Below are 22,500 nucleotides of genomic sequence, written 5' to 3'. Positions count from 1 at the left end.
ACAGTCTATCTATCTCGACGATGCCAATCGTCCCAAATTTACCGGCCAGGACCCAACTTGGTCTGTCTATGATTTCCTCAGAGAAGTCGAAACAGACATCCACAATCGGCAGATCACCGATGAATCGCTCAAAGTAGCCTACCTCATGGGTCGCTTGCACCACGGCAAATCGGACATCGGATCCGCGATCCGTGCAGGACATTTCGATAGCATTCATACCTTTGCTGATTTTCATACGGAACTCATCAGCCTTTGTTGCCAGCATTCAAATACCGCGTCTCTCATGGGATTCATTAATCTCCTAAACCAAATGGATGAGGACTTGAGGGTCCCAGCGCAACATGCCAAGCTCCGCGAAGCTGCCACCGCCATGAAAGCAACTAGTAGCGAGATGCTCCAATTACTGGTAGGCACAAAATGGTTAGAAAACAATAATGGCATTCCAGTGCTTTCATTCACCAACTTTGTTGACTTAATTGGTTACCTGAGATTCCTTCACTGGCTTACTCCTAAACAGCGAGAGCTAGCCTTGGAAATCGGTTTCAATCCAGGAGATAAAATTATTCAGGTCACTAAAACCATTCATGAAAGAACAGGTTCGAACTACACACGTCAGGGCACCACCCAACCCTTGGCCTCCTCAGTCTGTCACACCTCCACTACCCCAGACCAATCTCGCTCCCATCCCACCACACGCGGCAGACCTGCCACTCATCGTTCTCCTACCGCAGGTCGTGATCAATCTAGCGTCCAACGGAACAGACAGTCTTCGATTCTTTGCTGGCACTGTGGTCATCCTGGACATCGAGAATCAAGTTGCGACCGTACGTACAGATGTCCTCACTCCCAAACCAGACAGCATACACCTTCCCGCTCACGTCGTCCAAAATGCAAATACCACAAATCCAGCACGACTCACACCACTGAGGAATGTCGTTACCTCAACCGCCAACAGTCGGGGGAAGCGCTGCACCCGTATCGGACCAATATCACGTAGAACCAGAAACCCAACTCCCCATCCGCCATGTAGGTCCCATAACATCCTCAGGTTTAGCCATTCTCGGATGCAGTCATGACATACCAACGTCATTCTTCTTGGACACAGGATCTATAGTAAATCTGATCTTCAACACTTCCTTACATCTTATTCAACGACATCACAACCACGTCAGTTTCCTAGAACCACCAGACATTTGCCTATGTGGTGTCGAAGGCTCAGAGTTTAAGGTTAAGGGAAGAGCCACCCTAGAAGTCAAACTACACAGAGATTTGCCCCCTATCCCAATTGAATTTCATGTCACTAATGACTTGCAGTATCCCACAGATGCCCTTATTTGGTTTCTCCACCATGGCACAACACTCCATTGGATTATTACCTGCTTGTGGTAGTATAGACATTTCTGGATTCCCAGTTTACAGTATGGAATGTCTCCGTCCTGTTCTTACGATCAAATCAGTCCTTCAGTTACCTTTGTCCCGATCGCTACCAAAAAGTCCAGACCAGCCCAAACCACCACCATCATCATCTGAGAATACAGAGATCATTCCTTTACTGACTGGGAGCAAGGACATAAATTCCTCAATGTCTACTGATACATCATCTCAGCCTTCGGACATGGCTCTTACCTCCTCTCCTGACAACACTATCGCTGACTCAGACATGTCTCAGTTACCTACCTCACACAGTGTGAATGATCTTCTCCAACACGCAGAGACGAAACGTGCAGTAACGAATATGTGCACAATTTTGTTACCGCGTGAGTTCACCAAAGTCTCTGTTTGTGTTGCCGGTGCGAAAGAAGGAGTGGATGTACTAACACTACATGAGACATGTTCTGTGAATGGCTTGACTTATGAGTCAGCGTGGTGCACAGTCTTAGAGGACTGTTTATGCTACCTGTACTTGCTCAATGTCACAAATGCTCCACTAAAACTTAAAAGTGGTGTAAAGATTGGAGACTTCCTAGTATACCCAGCGGCCGTAAAGGTGTGCCAGGATTCCTCAATTCCTACTATTCAGACTGATGATAGTACGCCAATCGGTGTATGTACTATTAACTCTACGGGGTCTGCGCCGACATATTCACGCGATATACTCTCACATCTCACTTGCACGGATTTCCAAGAAAATACGCCTCAACTCCTCGACCTTCTGACCTCGTACGGAAAAGTGGTTGCCTTACCAGGTGAACCGATGGGTAGAATAGACCTTGTCAAACATACGATTGAACTACTACCAGGAACTCAGCCGATTTACATACCAGCGTATCAATTTCCTCACAGCCAGAGAAAGCAGACAGATCAAATGGTACAGAACATGTTAGACCAGGACATTATTGAACCCTCCGTCAGTCCATGGAATAGCCCACTTTTCTTAGTACCAAAGAAGGACGGTAACTTTAGACCAGTAGTCGACTATCGTAAGGTCAATTCTGTCACCGTCCCAGACCGTTTCCCGTTACCCGTCCTCACTGATTTGTTAGAATCCCTTGGTGAAAATAACGTAGTCTTTTCGTCTTTAAACCTCCTCAGCGGGTACTGGCAAGTCGAAATGGAAGAGTCCTCTTGCCCAGTTACAGCTTTCAGCACCCCTTTCGGACATTTTCAGTTTAAGAGACTCCCTTTTGGTCTGAGAAATGCTCCTTCCGTGTTCATGTGACTTATCTATTCAGTCTTCAGAGGTATGATGGGACACTCTCTTTTTGCTTACCTAGATGATATCATTGTTGTGAGTAAATCCATCCCTGACCATTTCACCAAGCTCCGGCAAGTCTTTGAACGCCTCCAGCTCGCAGGCCTGAAAATCAATCTCAGTAAATGTGACTTCCTGCGAAAGAAAATCAAATTCCTAGGCCATGTCGTAGATGCACAAGGCATTCATACTAATGAGGATAAAACTAAGGCGATTAATAACTTCCCAGAACCTAGCACTACTGAAGCTGTACGAAGTTTCCTGGGCCTCAGTGGCTATTATCGTAGATTCATACAGGATTACTCAAAGATAGCCGCTCCTCTGACCCACTTACTCAAGCAGAATGTGCCCTTTGTTTGGACTAATGACTAGTCACAGGCTTTCCAAAAGCTAAAGACAGCTCTTGTAAATGCCCCTGTTCTAGCGTTCCCTGATCATACCACACCCTTCCTTCTCTGCACAGACGCCTCAGGCACTGGACTTGGTGCCGTTTTGATGCAACTCAATGAAGCATCAAGGAAACGCGTAATAGCATATGCTAGTTGCTGAACAACTACAACCGCTGAACGTAACTACAGTGTCACAGATCTCGAAGCGCTAGCGGTAGTCTGGTCTTCGAAACATTTCTATGGTTATCCAGTGCATATCCAAACAGACCACCTTCCATTATGTGACTAGTTCAAGAACCGCAACCTAACAGGTAGGCTAGATAGATGGTCCGTCATCATCCAGGACTTTAATCCCACTTTTCAGTATGTACCAGGCAAGTTGAATGTAGCCGCAAACGCACTCGCACGTCACGTAGCAGCAGCTGTAACATCACTGCAGCCCGAAGTAACTGAAAACACTACACTAACGTCAGAAGTTGTTCGAAACTTTCAGTGCCAAGACCCCATATGGCCCCACAGCGTCCTCACTCAACAAGGCAACAAATTTCACCTCCAGGACCTGTCCACTAAGGACACCAGATGGGTCCATGTCGATGACTTAAAGCGAGCACCACGTGGCCTCATGTTGGAAGAGTCACTTACACAACCTCCTGACCCCCCTCCCCCCCTACACATCCCTCAATCTACTCTGTCTCTACCTATCCCTCAGTCTCCTTCATCTCCACCTCCACCTACTCATTCATCAACCAATCAATATCAGTCCAAACTCTGCTCTGTCCATCAACCTCCCCCATTAACTCTACCCTGATTTTCTAGGTACGATGTTAGCGATCTCCCTGCTGGCAGTGCTGACCCTCCTGGGGTCTGGGTCAGGTCAGGACGATGGTGGAGTACGTCCCGGGGCCTTGGTCGGCTCAGGAGGCGAGGTAATGCTTATCGAGGAACTAGTCTCCCTGCGCTACGATCTTGCGCCCCTGGCTGACGTAGCCATTGCCCTACCTGCCTACGCGCACCAGCTCCACGGAATCAAGACCCATCTCACGGCCATCATGGGGACACACAACCCAAATGAGTATCTCTATAACCTTTTCCTACCACTCTCCTGGCAATTGCAATACATGAGTAACAGATTCACTGAGCTCAATGACATATTTGCCATTCAGACACCCGTTGGTCGTTCTCGTGTGAAACGAGGTCTCTTCGACTTCGTCGGTGAGATTCTGAGTGGCTTGTTTGGCGTTGGTACAGCCCGTGACATTTCTGGCTTCAAATCTGATCTCACTCATTTAGCTTCAGCCCTAGAATCTCAACACCGAGTCATCAAAATCCAAGACACTATGTTACAGAAGCTTACGACCCATCTAAATGAAGTCACATCCACTCTAAACAACTTCACCTATGTCTTACAACGACACCTTTCAGATCTCAATGTTATCTCTCAGTTCTTCTACCTCAAACTCAACATGGATAATCTCCAACTGGCCATTGACTCTCTCCTGTCTCAAGTCCCTACCTTGGTTCGTATCCTGGTCGATGCTATAAATGGACGTGTCACTGCTGACTTAGTGCCTGTCTCAATTCTCCGTTCTGTCCTGGAATGGGCTCACTCCACCTTCGGTCTATCCTCAGTCCTCCCCTACTCCTCCCTCGAATATTATTATCCTGTTCTCGAAGCCACTCTTCTAACCAAATACGTCGTCATCCATATTCCTCTCCGTTCTGCCATAACCTTTAACCTTTTCCACATCATTCCCTTCCCTTTCCGCCTCAACAACTCCTTTTTACAAGTATCTGTTCCTTCAGAATATTTCCTCCTCTCCCTTGATCATCTTTCAGTTGCCTTCCTTTCTTCCACAGACCTCCAGAAATGTTCCTCCCTTACTCCGACCTCTCGTCTCTGTGCTGCCCACCTTTTCGCTATCTTCCCTAGCAGCACTACACCCTGTGAGTCTGCTTTAGTTTGCAACCATTCCATCTACTCGGCCTGTTCTTTTGTACCAGCTCCTGAACTCCCGGTCCACCATGCTCATCTCAACCATGTCCAGTACTTCTTCTTTGCTGTTCCCATCTCTATCACAATCATGTGTCCTGGTTCTTCGCTTCGATCCGTCCCCGCTAGTGGTCTCTACAAAGCACCAGACTATTGTACCGTCAAATCAGAGTCCGTCATCACTTACGCCACTCGCTATCACCAAGCTGTCCGTAAACACTCCTATGACATCTTTCAACCAATCGACATGCCTTCAACCCTACCATCTGTCAACATTACCATCACCTCCCCTAACTTGCGCATGCTAACATTCCTCAATGACAGTGACTTCATTATGGATCAATTTTCTCTGGCCTTCAGCCGTTCCTGGGTTCATCCAACAGTTGTGTTTCCCCCTGTGGTTATCGCTTTCATAGGTTTTCTACTCATCATATGTGCAGTGCATTGTTGTGTCAGAAAAATGGAATGCCGACTCCAGGAAATCAGAGTCACTACAGGCATAGTACGCCCTACACACGACGTCGAAACTCCCCGTACTTAGTGCCCTCACATTCAGTGACTACCAATGCCATCTGACAATTAATCAAACTGTGAACAGAACTCTTCCTACTAGAAAATGATGGTATTTCTTTAATGCATTATTGAGTGACAGTGTATCCTACAGAAACTACCAAAAAAAAAAAAAAAGAATGAAGAACAACAAAAGAACTCTCATATCTACTCCTTGTTTATCATGTATCAAGATATTATTGTATAATCCCCATTATATCTATGTATACCTTCGACCCTTACTGGACACATACCTATTAATCCTTGTATCTCTTATCTGTATATATCCTTCTAAATCCCTCCCCTCCACATGGCCATGTCTCCCCTACTGCCCCTGTATCATACTTATCCCTTGTACAAACCTCCCCGCCCTTGCCTTCATAATATAATCAAACACCATATAACTTCTGGTGTCAGGAGACACCATCTCAGCTACCCGGGGGCGTAGTGTACCCCCCCTACAATATGTCTACCCCCGATGTATATATGCCCCCCCCCCCCAATGCATACATGCCCCCACTAAACTTGCTGACCTAGCACGCCTTCCCAGGGCCCCAAGCCTGGGAAGATGGCACCACTGCGTCAGTTCAGAGCAGATACTCAAGAAGGGTAGACTATTTTGTTGTGAGCTCGTAATAAACTCCTAATCTAGCTGTTTGTACACGGAGTTTCTATCACCAAAGTATTGCAAGTTACAATTTTCTCACTTCTCATTTCGTCTACAGCCACAAAATTAGGTCTGGTGGTGGAAAGGTGAAGTGAAAATAACGAGTGTTGGTGTGAGTGCCACCTTCCCACCTCTGTTATGCTGCCGTGAAGAGCTGGCAAGTCGCTGATGATAGACTGCATAAAACAAATGAGAAAATCCGCAGACATAACTAGAATTAAAGAAGCATCAACAATGCTATTATTATCCACTTATATAAAAGTAATATAACCATGACCCACCACTGTTATATTTCGGGAATAAATACAGTTTCTTTGAAATCATTAATATTTGTTTTACGAAGATAATCGATGGCGAAAAAAAATATCAATTGTAACAGCAGTAAGGCCAAATTTAACTGCAAGTATTAAGGAGAAGCAAACTCGAGGTAAAGGTCACAGATTATAATTTAGAAGGGCGACTTGATGTAGTGCTGCCTACTTCCTTAGCTTTTATCATTCTTTTTCTGTGCCTGCCCTCCTCTCTTCCTCTTTCTCCTATCTTTCCTGTCACTTCTTATTCCCTTCTTTCCTTTACAGGTGGCTTTACATTGAGTGACAAGCCAAATGGTTTCCTGTAAGCCAAGAAACCATTTACAACGCTGGGTGGTAACCATATAACCAAATCATACGTGCTCCCTACGTGTCAACAAGTGGGTTGGTGGAGGGTTGGTGCCCCTCCCTGTAAAACAACTAACTCAGTGTCAAATGGCCACCCTTTACGGGATTATGGTGTCTGGCAATAGATAGACTTTTGAGATAATCTGACCTTAAAGTAAATGCGTCTGTTGCATCCTGTATGTACGAAATATATGGATATTTGGTATCAATAGATTTATATGATCAAGGTGAATAATATCCTAAATTTAAAAAATAAAATGGTATGTTCACCCATTTTTTTCCAAATTCGTCGCCTAGCAACCACCCAAATTATAAGAGGGCAAACAATATTGTAGTATCGCTATGATATTGAACGCAAATGAAAGATACTAATGTAAGAAACACATGAAAAAAAAAAATCATGTCAATTCCATGAATTCTGGCAAATCTTCAATATAAACCGAACAAAATACGCTACATGGCACCAAAAACTTTTTTTTGCAAAATTAATAAACAATGAAAATTCAAGACATAATGAACATACTGATACCACAAACATGGCTGTAAATCATATATTGATTTTGGGCAAATTTGCAGAAAATATCTTATGTAACTGACCAAAATTACTGTAATGTCACCAAAACTCAACTTTATGAACAGAAACACTAGCCTGTAATGTATATGCCATTACACACTTGTAATAATAATGAATAACAGGGCAATGTTTTCAATTTGACACGTACACCCGGGGAAAGTTCCGCCTTATACACTTTCCTGCTAGTTCGGACCTTTATGCGTGAGACAACGACTAGTGAAGCAGTAGCCAGACACTCAAATGTCTAGTACCACTGTGTGGGAGGGGAGAGGTTAAGGGAGGCGAAAGGCATGGGGGAGCTGATAGTTCCTACCCCTCCCTCTTCCATCCCCATCCTTCTCACACAGTTACCAGATATAAAAATGTTGGCTATGCTTCGCTTAACACTTGTCTCACATTTACTATTTCGAAGTGGTGAGCGAGTGTATAACGTGAAACTTTCCCCGGCTGTACCTTAAACGAATGCAGTTGGGAGACAGTCTGGGTAAAATAGTCCTTTACTGCCCAGAACAGATTAAAAATGTCATTAATGTTCACACCAACACAGGCTCACCATTGTCTCGTTTACGCTTAGCAGCCACTTATTTCCACTGAAAACAGTGCTGTTGGCGTTCTTGCGACCTTCCGACATTCACCTTCACCCTCTGTATCAGCAGACGACATCACTGTGCGTTAATCCACTTAAAAGGCAGAAATAGGGGAGGTTTCAATCAAGTGTTGTCCCTTCCCTAACCTGTGAGCTCGGACTGACTGCCCAAAGCAGGTGCTACGGGCCTTATGATTGGTCGAGCCAGCCCCTGTAAACACAGAAGGATGAATGCTGCTGCGCTATTGGTTCGTCAACTCGCTCTATGTCACAGTCCCGGAGTTAGTATGTTGTTTCTGAAGTAAAAACCACCTGACTTTTAGCGTTGACGTAGAGGGGAATAAGGGCCGATTTCGCTTGGCTTTTCACACCACAATGAGAGGATGGTCCTGGACACGATGCATATAGATAGCTCTCATTTTCGGTTCTTTGACAAAGTCGCCCTACTGCCATCGAGCACCTATGAGAAAACATGTATGGAAAGGTACTCAACACGACTATTTCTCAGTCACCTTATTAAATATACACCATCAAAATAATGTTCTCTTATTATGTTCCTCCATTGTTTCTCAGACTCATTCGTATACTAATATTTTGAAAGAGCTTTTCTATTAATACATCCATTATATCGCCACACATATCACCATACCATCTACTACCGTGTCATGCTACCGCCACACCACCTGTCCTGTCCACCAAGCTAGCATCACCACTTAACCTGCCCCGTCCCGTCGACGTATGGGTACGTTGCAACGATTTGCATTTGCCAGTCCCGGCGACGTACCGGTACGTTGTGCAATTGCAAGGACCCTAATTTGCACAATTTTCAGTTTTCGCTAGTGATTTTTCGTATGTATACACGGGACACCTTCCTTTATTCCTCTACAAGATGCCAATCAGGGACAATGCCTTACACTGCATAACCTCCCCCCTCCCCCCTTCACGCCATTGTCTCGGCAATTCACCTGTTACCAGTGACCTGGCCAGTAAAGATATTCAGGGCCAGAGTGATTCCCCAATCAATGACAATGTGGAGGACAATGTTTACATAGCATTAGAAGAAGAAACAGCCAGAAATAATGATCAGGTAATGTGGCAAAAAAAGGTCCGGTATGGTGATTAGTTAGTGAGTGAAACAATGCTTATAATGCCTTTATTACTGCTTGAAAACCAATATACTCTCATACTACATATACATTCGTACCGAGTAAATAAATAAATACCGTTTATGAGTGGATAAAATAGTTACCCTCCCATAGAACTCGTTTTCTTTGGTGCCAGCATGTTAGAAAACCCAGTCAGGTAAGGAGGAACTCCTACCTGAATTGAGTATTTTAAACCTCAGGTGAGCGATTTCTCTATGAATTTTCGATGTTTCTCACCAAAAGCGAAGGTTTTAGCAAAAAAAAAAAAAAAAAAATTGAAAATACCTCGGGACTGGGGGATGTCAGAGGTGCGGAAAACCTCGGGACGTGACGGGTTAACTCAGTCAGTCTAACACAACACCTTACAGTTTCTGTTGCATTACCACCTCATACTTTATCACACTACTACCACACACTACCAAACTACTACCACACCACTTGTTCTCCATCACACTCTCGTCATGCATACCAATTCATCGTGTCACACTATATGCCAGTCAGCAGTCACACCATAGTATCAGTAATCAACACAAATACACTCCATCCTCATTCGACCGTTCTCGTATTTTTCCACTCCCCCTTTAAGCTGCGGTAAGGAATTTATTGCCCGTAGTAATTTATTGTGCCACCATCCACACGTTTGTCAATAAGTTCTGTTGTGATAATCTGCGTCTAGGGCAAATGGCTGGCTGGCTTGTTCACTGGGGTGGCAAAATGTAGGCAATACCTCTTCACGAAAAGATACCAATGGGTGCTTGCAACTTGTTCATTTTTCCAACACACAACGGACCACTATTTCCATGGTATTAAGGTCACAACTCTGCAATCTGACTTCAGCATTTCGAGGCTGAGAAAAATAAATGCAGGAGCGTGTACAGTAGAACTTTGTTTGTCCGAGGAAATGGCGAAAGGGAATATTCTTAAAAGCTGATACGTCAAGAAGAATGGAGTGTGACTTTAATCTGACTACGCTACAAACGCCCATTATTCCCTCCTTATATGTGTAAGCAGGACCCTGCGCTGACGACAGAACAGGAGGAATATATAATGGATTGGGATAAAGATGGTATTTTCCAGTGAAGTTACGAAGACAAGTTTACTGCAGAGATTCTACATCCTGCCTGTAAGATCTCATACCTACCGAGCATTCTCAGTTGCTGCATGACTGAGGCCAAGCAAGCACCCACAGAGGTCAGAGGTGTTAAATAAGCACAAAGCCAACAGCATATGAGAGGGAATTTCCACTTCATTAAAAATATCCCGACACGAATACACCCACTTCCTTCTCTCACCTGCCCCAGACACCTGCCCCAAACATTCGCCCCACATGTCCATCCCAGATGCCTACAACACACACCTACCCCAGTCATCAGTCCCAGGCATCTGCTGACTGCCATAGTCAATAGGCTGCCCTTTAATGGCAGTATCTCTCAGTGCAATCCGGACTGAAAAGAAATCGTTGGTCATGACCCAGCTGCTCCTTCAAAACGAGAGAGAGAGAGAGAGAGAGAGAGAGAGAGAGAGAGAGAGAGCAAAAGAAAAAACATCCTGTTTTCAATTTCCCTTCTCATCTGTTAATAGGAAGATTGAGTGTGCTAGAGTTTCGCTATAGGTTGGTAGCCAGTAAGGTGCTAATCCCTAAGCCAGTACAAAGAGACATTTTACCAAACACTTAATCTATAATTTCCTGGCCACGTCATGGTAATATGGGTAAGGAAAGCATACGTGGGATGTGTCCAAAGTCCCCCAACGAATACGTGGGATGTGTTCAATATCCCCCAGATGATAGAATGCCTCCCATATGAAAGAATACGTGGGATGTGTTTAATGTCCCCCAGAGAATACGTGGGATATGTTCAATGTCTCCCAGATGAGAGAATACGTGGGATGTGTTCAATGTCCCCCAGAGAATACGTGGGATGTGTTCAATGTCTTCCAGATGTGAGAATACGTGGGATGTGTTCAATGTCTTCCAGATGTGAGAATACGTGGGATGTGTTCAATGTCCCGCAGAGAATACGTGAGATGTGTTCAATGTCTCCCAGATGTGAGAATACGTGAGATGTGTTCAGTGTCTCCCAGATGAAAGAATACTTGGGATGTGTTCAATGTCCCGCAGAGAATACGTGAGATGTGTTCAGTGTCTCCCAGATGAAAGAATACTTGGGATGTGTTCAGTGTCCCCCAGAGAATACGTGGGATGTGTTCAATGTCCCCCAGATGAGAGAATACGTGGGATGTGTTCAATGTCCCCAGATGAGAGAATAAATGGGATGTGTTCAGTGTCCCTCAGATGACAGAATACGTGGGATGTGTTCAGTGTCCCTCAGATGATAGAATACGTGGGATGTGTTCAGTGTCCCTCAGATGATAGAATACGTGGGATGTGTTCAGTGTCCCTCAGATGATAGAATACGTGGGATGTGTTCAGTGTCACCAAGGTGAGAGAATAAATGGGATGTGTTCAATGTCCCTCAGATGATAGAATACGTGGGATGTGTTCAGTGCCCCTCAGATGATAGAATACGTGGGATGTGTTCAGTGTCACCAAGGTGAGAGAATAAATGGGATGTGTTCAGTGTCACCAAGGTGAGAGAATAAATGGGATGTGTTCAGTGCCCCTCAGATGATAGAATACGTGGGATGTGTTCAGTGTCACCAAGGTGATAGAATACGTGGGATGTGTTCAGTGCCCCTCAGATGATAGAATACGTGGGATGTGTTCAGTGTCACCAAGGTGATAGAATACGTGGGATGTGTTCAGTGCCCCTCAGATGATAGAATACGTGGGATGTGTTCAATGTCCCCCAGAGAAGAGAAAGTGAACTGCATGACCACCACTGTCATATCAAACACCATATCACACAAATACATGGATAGATGAAGAATGCATTATGGATGTTACTGTTATTGGTAACAAGACATTATTACCAAGAGCCAGAGTGTTCATTACTGCACGAAAATAAACAGTGACACATTAGGAAATAAAACAACCACATAAATGATTTACAAGGCTACACAGCATATGAAACAAAAAGTGTGCATGTGCATGACATACATGGGCAGTGGCCCGCACGTGATTCAAAGCCTGTCTGTCTTTGTCATCGCCAGTGCTCGGACAGGCCAGAAAATATGAAACAAATGCAGGACAAACTGTTGGAAAGTCGTCGTGGAGGGAAATGTGTTGCTGCTGTCACTGGCTGAAACAGGAAAAACATAAAAACTCTGCTACCTCTCGCATAGGTAATAGAATTTATGGATAATCTAAGGATCAGATTTTGAATAATGAATCTGAATATTGTGTTTAATTAATACATTAGTACTAACTCTCGCAATGGACTGGCATTAATAAGCTGTTGTAAATGATCCGGAAAATATTAGCCTGATCATCTAAGTCTGGCTGGTATTATTTTGTGTACAGTATATAGTAGAGTAATTTAATGGCTTGTAATTGTCGTGGCTAAAAGTGCACTGGTTGAGATGTGGCCTGGCATTTGAGACAGGAAGTGTATTATCGACAGGTTTTATTGCTTGTCTTTGTGGATCGTGGTGCACTACTAAACACCACTTTGTCCAAGAGTCAAATCATACATTTTAACTATGTTGAAGACTGATGGAACGTAATACAGACCAAAACACTGGGTACCAAGTGCTTCTCATGTGCTACCGTGCTACCGCAAGGATCGATATTATGACTGAGTAACGATATGACGCAAAAACACTATTATTGTAGTGAAAAAATAATGATGAAACAGGTAAACGTGGACGAAATGGAACATGAGAGAGTGGCATGGAATGAAGGAATGCGTTCGAGTATGTGGATTGGAGTAAAAATTGTTGGGAGGAATGTGGAAATGAGTTTATTTCCACCAGTTCTCTCTCTCTCTCTCTCTCTCTCTCTCAACCTGGCCACGACGCGACATTTATCTTCACTGTTTTTTCTACTTTCTTTTCTCGTTTCCCCAGAGGCGGGCGCGTGAGGCCATTGTGTGGAGAGGAGAGGGTCAGTAACAGCCAGAGAGGAAAGAGAGAAAGAGAGAGAGAGAGAGAGAGAGAGAGAGAGAGAATATCACGAGATGACATTTTTTGAAATAGTAAAACAACTCTGATTATATATCTCAGTTTCTCTCCATATATGTCTACCTATTATGTCTCTATCTACTTATATATCTCTTTGTCTGTATGTCTATCTATTTATCTATCTATTTCTGTGTGTGTGTGTGTGTGTGTGTGTGTGTGTGTGTGTGTGTGTGTGTGTGTGTGTGTGTGTGTGTGTGTGTGCATTACTCCAAAGGGGAAGAAGGAAAAATGAATGGAACTGAAATCATAATAATGTTCCGTACTAAAGCAAATTGAAAGAATGATGAGTTAGTATTGTAGGGATGAAGGAGAATGATAAACAATTAGCGCTTTAGTGTGGGGGAAGAGGTCGGGGCGAAGTGAAGGCTGCATCACCTCACACACACACACACACACACACACACACACACACACACACACACATCACAGAGGCGCTTCACGATAACACATATATCACAGTCACCAAATACACATCTACCGCAACATCACTATTCTGCCACACACCTACCACATCCCCACCACACAACCACACATCTATCAGACCCTCACCACAGAACCATACATTTACCACACTCTCACTGTACAACCACAGAACCATTATAGCTTCACCACAAAACCACCCACCTATCATACCCTCACTACATTTCAGCTACATCTTTATCACACAGTGCCACACCATCACTACACATGAACCAAACCCCTACCACATAGATCCACATGGACCACATCCTCAACACTCAACCACATATCTGCCACAGCCTCACCGCACAACCTCAAATTCTCACCACAGCAGCATTCTACCGCTACATCATCCGCCCTCCACCACACTCTAAGCAATACCAGCAGATACCAACAACCACCGTAGCATAATAATGGGCTCGCATCACTTCACCCGCCCACAACAGCACCACAATAACACTACTTCATCAAAAACGCACCCTCCCAACCTCCACCCCTACCCACCATCATCTCACTCTTACTCTTACCTAACCCTCACCCTAAGCCTCCCAAGACGCCCCGTATCATGAACGTGAGATAGGACCAAAGATGGCAGCATAACCTCAAGGGAAACCATACTCTCGCCCCTCCCTCACCTCTTTACACTCCCGAACTATATATTGTGTTAAATATTTTCTTTTCGGGTTTTATGACAACAATTCTAGGGTGATGCTCTGTGTTTATCAGTTTTTGTTAAAGAACTGGGTGGGAAAAAGGCAAAAGTAATAAAGGACATGATAGAAGAAGGTACGCGGAAAGGAGCGAGTACAAACATGCCCGCGTTGGAAAACAATACTTGCTCTTACCTCGCGGGCACAGGTATCACCAACAAAAGAGAAAATATGTAAGGAATCGAGAGAAATTCAAACTCGTAACCAAAATTCTGGGAAATTAATACTAAGAAAAGTTAATTAGCCTGGGAATAATAATAAGGAACAATTTTAGGCTGTGCCCTTCTTCATAACATACTGTGTAAATAATATCCTAACCTCTCACTTTGGAGGATACACTTCACGCAGGAAGTGTATCAGCCATCTCTCTCTCTCTCTCTCTCTCTCTCTCTCTCTCTCTCTTTCTCTGTATGACAACATTTTTTCTTCTATATCATTCCAGTAAATCATTATATTCTTACACCCTCGTTCCAAGCTCTCACTCTTCTTTTCTCTAAATTCATCTTTCTCTTATATTAATATCCTTCCCCCCTCTTCCCCATGCATCTGTAAGATACTGTGCATCACAGTTTTTGGACTTACTTATGAGGAAGAACAGTGCTTATTTAGTGTGTATTGTACAGAAGAAACCTAATTACTGCGATGTCCATGGAACAATGCTCTTGAAAATCAGAATTTTTGTACACTTCAAGAATAGATCATATATTTGTAAAAAAAAAAAAAATAAGCTTAAAGTACTCACACACACACACACACACACATACTCACACACACACACACACACACACACACACACACACACACACACACACACACACACACACACACACACACACACACACACACACACACACCATTCCATTCACGCAGTTCCTTACGTCTAATTTCGTCTAGAGCCACAAAATCTTGCTTTGTGGTGAAGGGAACCGAAAATAATAAGTGCTGGTGTGACTGCAGCTCCCCCGACGCTGTTTTGCTGCTGGTAACGAGTTGGCGAGGCTCTGATGAAAGTTTGCTGTTAAAAATGGGTCAGCCTGCAATTATAGCTACAAGAAAGAGCAACATAAGCACTGGTATTCAAATCCAGTTATGATAAAATACTAAAACTATGAGTCATTATTCTGTCATACTTCGATAATAAGCACGTTTTCACTGAGTCTACTAAATCAAATAATCCACAAAAATATGAGTCAGTAGGAGCGACTAAAATAACCAGCGTTTACGCCCAGGAAATTCAGGAAAAAGGACAATGAGATACACAAATACTTTCTGAACTAAGAATATGGAAAATGTGGTATTCTAAATGAACGTATATGCATTCTCAGTTACTTTATTAATTGTCTCATATGTAGAGTCAACATGTTTTCATATATATTATCATTTCTTTCGCCTCTTCCATTATTAGACTAATATTCTCTCGTTCTCTTGTTATGTCCCTTCCTTGTTCCCTTGACTGACGTATATTAACACCCTCAAATCGCTTTTTCTCTTTCAGGAAGTGATACAGTACCACCACATTCACCACCACACCACCTGTTCTCTACACCCACTACCATCACATCATTTGCTCTCTCTATCACACTGCCACCACACCACTTGCTGTCTCTACCACAATACCAACACACCACCTACTCTCACTACCATATTGCCACCACACCACCTGCTCTCTCTCCCACACTACCACCACACCACTTACTTTCTCCACCACACTACCACCACACCACCTGCTCTCTCTCTCCCTACTATCGTCACACCATCTGCTCTCCCTACCACACTACCATCTCTACCACACTACCACCACACCACTTACTCTCTCAACACATTTCCACCACACATTTGCTCTATCCACCACACTACCACCACACCACGTGCCCTCTCTACTCTCTCTACCACACTATCACCATACCACCTGGTCTGTCACACTACAGACTCAATACCTACACTCAGTGCTTCACAATCTCCCATTCAGCAGCCACAGCGAAACGCACAATCACCAAAAGTAATCACTTAAATACCCTCCAGCACTACAATAAACGATTCTGATAATTCCTCTCAGCCCTCACAAAATCTGCATCTGGGACGCTAGTAACTGTTAACTATGACACCACACGCACTTAATTAAATGGGTCCAGATATGATACGCTGTGTCGGGGATAAGTGGTCGGCTGGTTTGATGACTGAAGTGGAATGCGTGAGTAACTCTTCCGGCACGCAGGATTCATGATAGGAAGGGTGTGTGAGGGTGCTTGTGAACTGTTTAGTTCTTTTGCCCTGGAACACGATTTCCACGATATTATGGTAACAGTCCTGGAACCTGTCTTTGTCATTTTTATCTTAAACACGAGGAAAAGTGATAGAGGTGTTTACAACTCTGCATGACGAAGGAAAAGTTAAGGAGGGATATTCTTAAAGGTGGTTTGTGTATAGGAGGAAGGACTGCAACTTTAGTCCGACATCTCTCCATACATCCATAATACTCGCCTTGTTTGTTGAAATAAAACATTGCAAACGTCTTCCCATACTGGCTGGATAGACAAACTTAAATAGGTACTGGTGTGGTAAAGACTACATATTATATAGATAGATAGATAAATAGATAGATAGAGAGATAGATAGAAGCAGGGAGTCAGATGATGAGAGGTGTTGTGTCTGCGAGAATCGAGCAATGCTAAACATGCTTACACTGAGGAAAGCTGACGACAGCGGCCAGTAAGGAGATGATGCAGTTAGCTGTCAGCAGTCCTCTCGTGAACAAAGATCCACGAGGAACACACGTGACACACCCCTGCTACACCAGATTTTAGGAAAGAGAGACAGAAGGAGACAAGCGACCCTAGAGAGAGGTCGAGACGGAGATTAGCCTTAGAACAGAAAGAGAGAGAGATAGCGAGACAGGGAGGTAGCTACCCGGGACTTATACTCTTATACCTGTTTAATATTTCCAAGACAAATAAAAATAGTCCCATACTATTCTTTACCTCTCCCGTCACTACATGACATCTGGTGGGGAAACTACTACAAGATATAAAAGCCGCTCGACCACAAGTCTAAAATATACGCCTCTACAAGCAAATACAAAGTCGCTGCTTTATGATACAAAGTCTTTATGACACTGGGTAAACTATTATACTTTTTACTGACGCTACAAAGGCTGCTCTACTGCAAAGACTATGTAAGATCTCAACCTCATAGTGTATCCATAGTCATTGGCTGCATGATTAGGGCCAAATAACCATCCCGGAGGTCAGAGGTATTAAATAAACATGGTGTATAATATCATCATCATCTACTCGTCAGGCGCAGTACAGGGTAAGCAACGTAGGAGAGGTAGTTTCGTCCTCTTTAATAACTTCCCATCACCAGCACCAACACTTGCTTGTCTCGCCTGACACACACACTTCCCCCATATACCCACCCCTGACACCTGCCATACACACCTACCCCAGGTATGTGTCACAAATATCTGCCGACTGAGCACGCACACACACACACACACACACACACACACACACACACGCACACAGAAAGTGAGAGAGAGAGAGAGAGAGTGATTCCCATTTCCTTTCTGCTGTGCTGAGACGAACACAGAGGGTACCTATGATAGGCTGATGACCAATAATGTCCATTCACTCCTACGCCAGGACAGGAAGAGGTACAGCAATTTCCAAACTCTCATTCCATAATTTTCTCCCTGTGTTGTGGTAAGCAAGGTAGGGAGGGATAGCGAGGGAGGTGTTGCATGTGCCCCTCCTTAGTGATATCAAAAAGCCGATTTGGAGGCAATGTGTAACCAGGGTGGGATGAACTCAGGAAGTGCTGCCTTTATTTACACGGTTGAGGCCATGGTGGTGTATCCACAGGGGATGGGGTGAGGCGGAGATATTTATACGTTGGCTGCCAAGGGAGGAGGGAAGTGAGGGGATGTGAGAGGGCGAGACACGTGCATGATGACTCATAACACTAACAGTGACGGAGACGAGAGACAGTCAAATCCATCCATGCACATTTGGCAGTAGCACATTTGACATAAGCACATTTGGCAGTAGCACATTTGCCAGTAGTACATTTGACAGTAGCACATTTGACAGTAGCACATTTGACAGTAGCACATTTGACATAAGCACATTTGGCAGTAGCACATTTGCCAGTAGTACATTTGACAGTAGCACATTTGCCAGTAGTACATTTGACAGTAGCACATTTGGCAGTAGCACATTTGACATAAGCACATTTGGCAGTAGCACATTTGGCAGCAGCACATTTGACATAAGCACATTTGGCAGTAGCACATTTGACATAAGCACATTTGGCAGTAGCACATTTGGCACTAGCACATTTGCCAGTAGCACATTTGGCACATTTGACATAAGCACATTTGGCAGTAGCACATTTGCCAGTAGTACATTTGACAGTAGCACATTTGACAGTAGCACAGTTGACAGTAGCCGCACATTTGTCAAAGCCTGTCCGCGTCTGTCATCATCACTACTCGGGCAGGTTCGAAAATATGAAACAATTCCAGAACAAAATGTGTTGGAAAGCTTTCATGGACAGAACTGTATAGGTTCTTCAATTGACAGAAACTGAAAAAAAATACAACTGCTTCCTTTCTCTTTGGTATCAGAGCGTGAATACGGATGAAATATAAATCTGTTGATGATTCAAGATTCTGAATACTGCTTGAATTAAATGTCAGTACTAAGTGTTGTAATGGACTGGGATGAATAAACTGCGGTAACTGATTCAGGAAAAAAAAACATACAGTTGATTTTCATGGTAGTGTTAACTAATGCATTTTAATTACTGTGGAGAAGAGTGTACTGAAATGGAACGAGGCCTGGATTTGAGCTAGTGAATATTTTATCGAACAGTGTTTTGCGTATCTTAGCGGAACCTGGTGCACTTTTTAACATCAGTGTGTCTAGAGCAAACCATATTCTATTTTTACTAAGCTGGAAGAGGGTTGTATGAAATGTGGACCAAACACTGGGTGCCAGGTGCTTCCGTGTGTACTGGAACATTACTGTGGTGAGGGACACTCAGGCTGTAAGTAAAAACAAGACATAAAGAGAGAAAAAATGAAGTGAAGAAATTATAAGAAATGAAAAATAGGAGACATAGCAGACAGAAGGCTGGGATGAAATAAGGGAATTCAACCAGGTACTTGTGAAGTAGAGTGAAGACTGATCTCTCTCTCTCTCTCTCTCTCTCTGTCCAGGTATTGCTCATTCGCCGCCTCCACGACCATCTCGAGTTGTTACCCGAGGCACAATGGCCTCTCACGCACACCACGGGGGAATGAGAAAAGAAAGTGGAAGAAACGAGCAGGTAAGTGTGGCGCACATGACCAGGTTGAGAGAGAGAGAGAGAGAGAGAGAGAGAGAGAAAGAGAATTTATGAAGTGACTTTTTTAGACCAGCACAAAATGTCAATAGAAATAAATAAATGAATTTATATATATATATATATATATATATATATATATATATATATATATATATATATATATATATATATATATATATATATATATATATATATATACTGACAAGCAACTTTTCATGGTGTCTATGTTTACCAAAACCTTTTCATCCAATCGTAATGTGTCTTTTGCTTTCGCTTTCATGGTCTTTCGTTAGTCTTAGTATTTGCCCCAAGTAATCGTGCATCTTAACTTTCCCTATTTAGTTCATTTATCATTTCTTGCAATTTCTTTGTTGTTTCTGAAATTAGGACAATTTCATCTGCAAATCATAAATAGTTTAAGTTTTCGCCATCTACATTTACTCCTTTGTTCTCCCATTCTTGCTTTCTTAAAAGGATTTCAGTGCATGCTGTAAATTATTTGGTGAAACTGTATCACCCTGATGCACGCCTTTCTCAGTATTAAGTTTTGTGAGTCTTTATGTAACTTAACTGTAGCAGTTCCCTCTTTATATATGTTTTCGAGCAGATTTACAATGTTCTCGTTTACTCCTGTTCCCGAAATTAATTAATAATCGTTATCGTATGTGCTTCACTGAGTCAAAAGCCTTTTCAAATCTGACAAAACTTACGTGCAGCGATTTGTTATACTCGTATTCTGTGTGTGTGTGTGTGTGTGTGTGTGTGTGTGTGTGTGTGTGTGTGTGTGTGTGTGTGTGTGTGTGTGTTTTAATTGGCTGATTCACTGTCTATACTGTAGATGATCAGTTGTGGAACATCTGCTTCGGAATCCTGCCTGCTCACGAGGTTAGTTTTCTTCCAGATTTATTGTTATTCTATTCGTAAGGACTTTAGTGAAGAGTTTGCAAATAACTGATAAGCTAATAGGTCAATAGTTACTAAGATCCTTTGAGCTGCCTTTGTTTTACAGCAAATGTGCTATTACATTACACCATGATTTGGTAATTTTCTTCCTTATACATTATGTAAATATGTGGAAGAACTGTTTTTGAACTTATGCTTCTGCATCAGACAGTAAATCACATGCTATTCCATCTTCTCTCGGGGCGTTTCCACTTTTCATTGTTTTAAGACCAAAGTTTACTTCTTGTGTTACCTCATGTACTTCACTTGTGTCAAATGAAGACTTGGTTGCTGGTAGGTTCCTATTGTCTTTGATGGATACAATTCTTTGTTAAATTCTTTAGCTCACTTCACCATCTTCTCTGCACTTGATGGCTTAACTGTTTTTGTCTTTCAGTGATGTAATTTGTTGTTATTCTAGTGCCTTTGTATTTCGGGCGTGTTTCAGACTTTTACCTATTTTGATAGTTTCTTTGATCTGCACCATGTTTATCTCGTTTTTCTTCTGCATTTCTCTTGTTGATCAAACTGCTTAATTCCGCTCTTTCTTTTTCATCTTTTTCTGTTTTTACTTTCATCTCCTTTCTTCTTTTTGAGCTCGAGGGAGGCTTTTGAATACTCGGACTTGTTGGTTTTGGTTGTATTAGCATTCCCTACTGCCTCTACTGATTCCCTAAACACTTTTGTTTGTGTACAGTTCCCTTTATCAGCGTCACACTTGGCATAACTTAAAGCCTGAGTAATCTGTTGTTTATTTCTACCTGAAAAACAGCTTTATTTCCAATTGCTGTAATTGGGCATACCTTTTTAGTTTCAATCAGCTTCTTTCTTTCGCTTCTGAAATTAAATCTGGTTGTGCAACCCACCACTCCCTGGTCACTTCTCATGTTTACTTTATTGATAATTGTGGCATTAGTGATCGTGTTGTTCTTATCTGTTATGATAAAGTAAGTTTCAAATTTTCTAACTGTATCTCCATTTCTGTTTCTCCAGATCCATTTTCTTCCTGGTCTTTTGTGGAAAAATGTGTTCTTTACTCTCATGTTATGCTATCTATCTAGCTGTCTATTGCCAGACGCCACAATCCCGTAAGGGGTAGCCATTTGACTCTGAGTTATTTGTTTTACGGGGAGGGGTACTAACCCTCCACCAACCCACTTGTTGACTCGTAGGGAGCACGTAAGGTTTGGTTATATGGTTACCACCCAGCGTTGTAAATGGTTTCTTGGCTTACAGGAAACTATTAGGTTTGTTACTCAATGTAAAGCCACCTGTAAAGGAAAGAAAGGCAATAAGAAGTGACAAGAAAGATGGGAGAAACAGTAAGAGAGGAGGGCAGGCACAGAAGAAGAATGATAAAGGCTAAGGAAGAAGTATGCAGCACTACATCAAGTGGGTGGATGATGGTCGCCACCACCTACCATTATGCATTTCAGCAAAATTTACCACGATTTCACCTTCGTCATTCCCTCTCCTTCACCGAAAATTCCCACTCATACCTGTCCATTTCTCAGTTTGCCAACGCTTGCATTGTGTCTTCCATGAGTATAGTATATCTGGTCTTTTCTTCCTCCATATTCTGGGAAAGGTCGTCAAAGATCATCAGAGAATGTTTCTATTTCTTTATCTATGCTTTGGGAAATAGGTGTATTTATTTGCCTTACTTTCAGGGTGTGTCTTTTGCATAGTCTGATCATAATCGATGCTAGTCT

At 43.0% G+C, this 22,500-nt stretch overlaps 1 protein-coding gene across 1 annotated transcript in view; it reads left to right on the top strand.

Moving 5' to 3' along the window:
* Positions 1-21,520, top strand: part of LOC145400762 (uncharacterized) — a 66,126-nt gene extending 44,606 nt beyond the window's left edge. The window contains exons 2-4 of the mRNA XM_080273202.1: positions 11,228-11,308; positions 18,544-18,971; positions 21,486-21,520. Coding sequence (XP_080129328.1) covers positions 11,228-11,308; positions 18,544-18,971; positions 21,486-21,520 — 544 coding nt within the window. The remainder of the gene's footprint in view (positions 1-11,227; positions 11,309-18,543; positions 18,972-21,485) is intronic.
* Positions 21,521-22,500: the final 980 nt, after the last annotated feature.

Source organism: Coenobita brevimanus, chromosome 6 (assembly GCF_032717465.1).
Source record: "Coenobita brevimanus isolate Jiangsu-jjx chromosome 6, ASM3271746v2, whole genome shotgun sequence".
NCBI lineage: Eukaryota > Metazoa > Arthropoda > Malacostraca > Decapoda > Coenobitidae > Coenobita > Coenobita brevimanus.
This window is presented reverse-complemented; position numbering and strand designations above follow the sequence as displayed.